The following is a 6,703-nucleotide window of genomic DNA, read 5'->3' as shown; positions in this document are numbered from 1 at the left end:
AAATGGTAAAATGTGTGTTCTTTCTTATTATCCCAGTCAAGGTAGAATTTTAAAAATTGAAAGACCTCAAAATAAAAATGTTAAGTGTGATAGAGGGTAATTCAATTGATTAGCCATCCTGCAATGTATGCATTTCAAGACATAATTTTGTAAAAACAAATGGGAAATGGGATCCTGTCTGTTCATTTCTTCCTAATATTGTGTCTATTATGAGATCACATGACCCTTATAAGAGAAAAGCAATGTGACAAAGGCCAAATCCTCCTAGCAAATGCTGTCAACTGACTTTGGGGCCAATAAACATGCAAGTTTCATGGACCTACATTTAACAATAAAATTTATGTGATAACTATAACAAAAGAATGAGAGTACGACTGGCCATTTCTGAAACACCCAATTCTTTGAACAACTATAAAGTCAGATCTTTTATGTATGTTTTGATTCAACCCCAGCTACTCTGAGTTAAGCACAGCTCTTTTCTTCATTGCATACACAAAGTACCTAAGGACACTCTGTGTAAGGCTCAGCTGGGAGGCATGGCAAAGTCCACATTTTTGTGCCACTAAGTCCAAGGATGAGGCACAGGACTACACCTCTTTAACCCATTTCCCGTGTGGGGTTGCCAGTTGAAATACAGGATGCCCAGATAAATTTGAATTTCAGATCGACAGTATAAAGTCCAAATGGGATATGTGAAAATTATTAAATAAAAATATTTAATGGGGGCTGGGGTTGTGGCTCAGTGGTAGAGCACTTGCCTAGCATGTGTGAGGCACTGGGTTTGATTTTTCAGCACTACATATAAATAAAGTCCAGTGACAACTAAAAAAACCTATTTTTAAAGATCTAAAAAAAATGGAGCTGGGGATATGGCTCAGTTGGTACAGTGCTTGCCTCACATGCACAAGGCCCTGGGTTCAATCCCTAGCACCACACCAAAAAAATATTTAATATGTGTAACTTACTGTTGATCTGAAATTCAAATTTACATAGCTGTTCTCTTGTAGCTCAATCAGACAAAACCTATTTCCAGGGGACCAGGATGCTTCTCTTGCAAATAATCCTACATAGGACCAGGAGAGCAGCTAGACAAAGTCCTTTTCCTTTCCAACACAACTCCAAGAGTCTATGAGACACTGTAAGCAAAGGAATTCACCAGTGTGACCTATTGTTGGTATAGCCTGGCTCTCCCCATTTTATCAAAGCACAAATTACCCATGAGACTCCTTTTTGGCTTTATATTTTGCTAAAACTATTTTAGGGCATCATAAGACTTAGATGAAATGGAAATTTTACTATTTTTGCAAACCCACAGATTGTCAAAGCAAGAAACACTTGAAGTCAGAAAAGCAGCAAAACATTATTTCATTTCCTGTCCATAGGCTGGTAAAGAGTTTTCTCTGTACCATGCTACCTTCAACACATGTGTCTAGATGAATTCGCAAATCAAGGCTAAAGAACTCATCCTTAAAGAACAAAAGCTCAAATTAAGAAAGGTTTTATTTTTCCTGACAAAATAAATAGCATTAACACACATACAAATGCCAGAGAAAGAGTTCACTGGATTTTATAAAAGAGAAAACCACACACAGGTTTCAACTAGCAATCAGAACCACTGCAGAATGGCCACTGCTTGTGGTGACATAAGTACAACATGTGCTTGTCTAAGAAGTTGTTTTGTGTTTGTATCTATGTGGAAATGCATGACAAAAGTGAAGCAATGCAATGTGAAATGGCAGGTAGTCAAACTTTAAGCCCCTTTTCTCCACTCTAATGTGCTCTCATTCTGCTTTTGAGAATTAAAGTAATTGGTAGGTCATTTTACAAAGAACTTTAATATCAAAGACTTCTTCCAAAAATCTAAAATAGACTCAAGGTCATGAGGAAAGTTATACAGGATAGTGGGGGGTTGTGTTCTCAAAAGCCAGATTTCACACAATGGCAGGCACTAAATCTAGTCACGTGTGCTTGCAGTAGAACAGAAGACACTGAAGTTAATAGAGGCTGGTCTTTTTCATGATGCGCAGGAACTCCTGCTCATTGACCTCTCCATCTCCATCTCGATCAGCTTCATCAATCATTTCCTGCATGACAGTAAGGATTCAGGTTAGATTAATTAATAAACTAAAAGGTGATTAAGTAATGGGCTTTTAAAAATGTTATGTGAAAGCATGACTGTAGTTTACCTAAGCAGATATGATAGATGATAAATACTTAAAATTATTCCTAATAAATTATTTGAAAATCAAGTCACACATTGTCATACATATCAATTGGAGGGGACCTTGAAGAACACCTTAACTAGACCTAAAAAAGTAAATTCAATTGCACATATGTGTTTTTCTGGAAGCAGGGTTCATAAGGTGTGTTGCATTCACAAAGGAGAATTAAGTTGTCAGTAGAGGGACAAGAAGACACTAGCTTTCCTTCAAAGATGTGCTCCCACCAGAGAAAATGCAACTCAGAAAAGCTAGAGGGCTCAAAGGGAGGAATTCTTAGTTCTACACTCAGGTATTACAGACCTGTAGCTCCTCATCAGTCAGGTTCTCACCCAACTCTTTGGCCACGCGCTTCAGATTCTTGAATGATATCTTTCCAGTTTCATCATCATCGAAGAGCTTGAAAGCTTTCAGGATTTCTTCTTTGGTATCTTTCTCAGACTTAACAAGTAGAACAGAAAATGCATGAGTAAGAAATTACCACATCTGGTCATGTCCTACAGCTCCACTGCTGCCTACTCACCCTATCTTTTCCAACAGCATAACATGAGTCTAGATATGGGGCAATAGGAAGCTAGGCAAGCCATGTTCTCCAATCTGAGGTGACATTGCCTTCTAATCTATTGCCCTATCCCATATCTAGTTCATAAGTGCTTCAGAATTCAGTGGAAAGAGCTGTCTGCTTGATGCAATAAGCCAAGAGTCTTTGAGGAATAGACATGAGGACTTGTTTTGGGGGCCTAAAGTACTGTTACCATAGGTAGAAGCTGTAGGCTTCTGCAGCAAACCAAAGCCAGGCTTTTTAATGTGCAGCACCAAGTAACACTAGAAATCTACACCAGCTGCCACTAATTGTCTCTTGTTCAGAACTTTCCCCAATTCTGAAGCCAAGGAGGAACTTATAAGAGAACTAGCTTGTTGGATTCATTCCTTAACCCCTCCACCCTCCTCTCCCCACTTTACCCCATGGTCTCAATGATAGCCTTCATGACATAGGTCCTAGGTTGCAGGAGATCAAATATAAGCCAGGATAGAAAAAGAGGACAAATTTAATAAAATTATTAAAAAACCTAGAGGTTAAAAAGGAAATATAGGGGCAGAGGCTGTAGCTCAGTGGTGGAACATTTATCTTGCACATATGAGGCACTGGGTTCAATCCTAAGCTCCACATAAAAATAAATGAATAAAATAAAGATATTGTGTCCATCTACAACTAAAAATATTTTTTTAAAAAAAGAAAATATAGGGCTGGGGATGTGGCTCAGTAGTAGAGCACTTGCCTAGCATGTGTGAGGCACTGGGTTTGATTCTCAGCACTGCATATAAATAAATAAAATAAAGATCCATTGACAATAAAAAATTATTAAAAATATAAAAGATTATACCTAAAAGGTTATTTGTATAAACTAAGGAGATACAGGATTCATTTTTAAATTAAAGGAGCAGTGGGTAGAGTTAAAATTAGGGAAAATACACTGCTGAGGTGGAAGAAGAAGAATCTTCTTGGTGGAGGAAACAGGCAGGGAAGAAAGAGAGGTTATTCTACTCATTATATTGCAGAGTTATTAAAGCCCAAATATTTCAAAAGGTACCTGCCAACAGCTATAAATGGAGAGAGCCCCTAATAAGAGCAATCTGGGAACCCACTTTGAATGTGGGAGAGCTTTACTAGGTGGCTACAAAATGTTGAGTCTTCTGATCTCCTATATTAGTCCACAAAGAAAAATGTAGGCATGACTAGATTATTTCAAAGAAACAAAATTGGCAGAGAAAGAGGTAAGACCTGAGCCCTTGGAAACACACTAGGATAATAGGGGGTAACCTATATACAGGCAAACAGAGAGAAGATGAGCCACATTAAGGAGCCAGGTGGTCAATGAAAGAACAAGGCCTTAGATGTTGGCCCAGTGAGAATAGCTTATGTTCTCTTGACCCTTTGGATCATTTAAAAGGGTGACATCTGAGAAACTAGAAAATGGATGAGTGCAACCTTAGATGTGCTGGTAAAACATATCCTCACTGCAGCAGAAAGCACAGGTGCTGAAGTAAGTACCCTTAGCCTGAATTGCCCTGAATAAAAACTGGAGAGAAGGGTTCTGAACGTTAAAGAATATGGGTTTTGTTTCGTTAAAATGATAAGTATTTAAAATTGTTGGGGCTTATAGGTTTTCTTCTTGTCATTATCCCATCAGCTAAAGAAGGATAATTGCCAAAAAATGAAAGCAGCTGAACTTCTACTACTTTACAGAGGGTAAAATGATTTCTTAACTTTGTGACCTTGAAAAAAGCCAAGTAAACAGACATATGAAAAATTGTGGTATACAAGTGTAATAAGAATTGTAATGCAAAAAAAAAAACAAAACAAATTTATGTATAAAGACATGAATTGGCGTGAACATATTTATATACAAAGATATGAAAAATTGTGCTTTATGTGTAATAAGAATTGTAATGTGTTCCATAATCGTGTATTTTAAAAAATGAAATCAATTAAATTAAAAAAAAAAGAAAAAAAAACAAGTAAAACTCAAGCATCCAACTTCTCAGTTGAAAATACTATCATTTATCAGGCAAACTCTCCAGATTTTACTGACTGACTTTTCTTCAGTGAAGTCATATTTAAATGTACATTTAAATGTATCTGCCATTATGGTGGACAACATGCTAATTATCTTAGTTAACTTACCATTTTCTGAGTCATCACAGTCAAAAAGTCACTGAAATTCATTTTTCCCGTCCCTTCTTTGTCAATTTCACTTATCATTTTCTTGATTTCTTCTTTCTTAGGTTCAAAGCCCAGGGCTCTCATTGCCACCTATAATTAAAACAGGATTATCTCAATAAGCACATGGAAGTCAAGCAGAGGCAAAAATAACTGCTACAATAATATTAAAGTGATTGAAGAACACATTAACGTAGATCTAACTGATATTTGCAATCACCTTTACTGAATAACACTTGAGGTAAGTAAAAGCAGGAAAAAAAAAAAAAAAAACACAGTACATCCTCCCATTAATTTCTGCAGGGAGAAGAGGGTCCAAAGGATCATGTAGTGAGAAGAAAAAGACAAAGAAGAGGAAAGCCAGTAGAATAGAAAAAATGTAGAGCTTGCCTTTAGTTCCTTAACATCTATGGTCCCAGTTCCATCAGCATCAAAGAGATCAAAAGCTTCCCGAATTTCTTGCTTCTGCTCTTCAGTAAGCTCTGGCTTAGGACTCATCCTTTTTCGCTGGGCACTTGATGCCATATTTGCCTTCTTAAAATTGGAGGCCTTTAAACATTATACAAACACATGAGCATGATACAGTACCTATTTTGTGTAGTTACAGACACCCATGTATATTTTTAAAATATTTTATATCAATTTTAAAGCTCTGCTTAACAAAAAGAGGAAGTTTTACTGGAAAGAACAATGAATCTATTCATGAACCTCTACCCTCCTCTTTCTTTCGTGTTTTTTTTTTTTTGAGACCTCTTTTCTCCATATTATACATAATGGTGGGATTCATTGTTACAAATTTGTACTTGCACACAATATAACAATATAATTTCATCTGTATCTTCTCCCATCCCCTCTGTTTTGTTTAGTAGTGTAGTTAGAAGCAAAGAGATACCTTGATCTTAAAAATCATCCAGAAAAACAGCTAGCCAAGGAATTGACTGTGAACAAATAGAAATGCTCAACTCTCTCTGCTTTTCGTGATGCACCCACTTACAGTACTGGTTCCCAAGAAGACTCTGAATTTTCCAATTACTTCTAAATTTTCCCAAATATTATTAAGATATGTATTCTGTCAATATCATGCCACAAACCCAATCCATTCAGCACCTTCATTCCTTTTCCAAGAAGCTGGAAGCACCTCCTGAGTGCCCCATATTTAAATTGCAAAATACGGATTAACAATCAGAACAATACACCACCTGGCCAGTTCTATGGAAAAACTTTAACTGAAGCCAGGGTCTGAAAGGAGTTGGGACTTCTTTGCATATGGAGGGTCACCCAGGGAAATGTCAGAGGAGCCCAAGGGCCGTGTAGAGGCCAGCTGTGGGTGGAGGGGGGTTGGGGGACAATAGCTAAGCGCAGGCCCAGAGGGGCGGCGGGCGGCTCTAGTCTCTACCCTACTCTTCCGGGATAGAGCTCAAAGGAAGAACGGTTGTGCCAAAGCCAAGCAAGGCGCAGGAGAGGCGGCTTGGCGGGACCAGGGCCTGGAAAGGGCTCAGTGTGGGGACGCGCGGAGTGGCCGCGCGGCCAGTACTCACCATTGCAAAAGAACTCCACTGTTGGTTGTTACAGCAACGGCGTACACACAGATTAGGTGCCCGCTGTTCCCACCGTCCCGCGCGCGCGCCCCGGGTTCCCATTGGCCTAGGGCCGGAGTAGGTGGGGCTAACCCGGCAAGGCCGGGGATCAGGGCAAGGGGCGGTGCGCTGACGACTAAGACTTATCCTCATTGGGCAAGATCACACTGCAAACGTCCATTGGC

The 6,703-nt window shown here is 38.8% G+C and overlaps 1 protein-coding gene across 1 annotated transcript; it reads right to left on the bottom strand.

The window, feature by feature from the left end:
• Positions 1-1,482: 1,482 nt before the first annotated feature.
• Cetn2 (centrin 2) lies at positions 1,483-6,561 on the bottom strand. Its single transcript, XM_026403515.2, has 5 exons — positions 6,480-6,561; positions 5,332-5,490; positions 4,906-5,034; positions 2,523-2,660; positions 1,483-2,084 (listed from the first exon to the last, which is right to left on the bottom strand). The coding sequence occupies exons 1-5, from the start codon at positions 6,480-6,482 to the stop codon at positions 1,995-1,997; spliced, it is 519 nt and encodes a 172-aa protein (XP_026259300.1). The 5' UTR covers positions 6,483-6,561; the 3' UTR covers positions 1,483-1,994.
• Positions 6,562-6,703: the final 142 nt, after the last annotated feature.

The sequence above is a fragment of the Urocitellus parryii genome, chromosome X, assembly GCF_045843805.1.
Source record: "Urocitellus parryii isolate mUroPar1 chromosome X, mUroPar1.hap1, whole genome shotgun sequence".
NCBI lineage: Eukaryota > Metazoa > Chordata > Mammalia > Rodentia > Sciuridae > Urocitellus > Urocitellus parryii.
This window is presented reverse-complemented; position numbering and strand designations above follow the sequence as displayed.

Bases quoted from the DNA above. Each gene is read 5' to 3' on its own strand.
- Cetn2 (XM_026403515.2), bottom strand. The intron at 2,661-4,905 runs GTAAGTTAACTA...CTACTTGTTAAG, and splicing joins CTGTGATGACTCAGAAAATG to TCTGAGAAAGATACCAAAGA. The intron at 2,085-2,522 runs GTCTGTAATACC...ACTGTCATGCAG, and splicing joins TGACTGATGAGGAGCTACAG to GAAATGATTGATGAAGCTGA.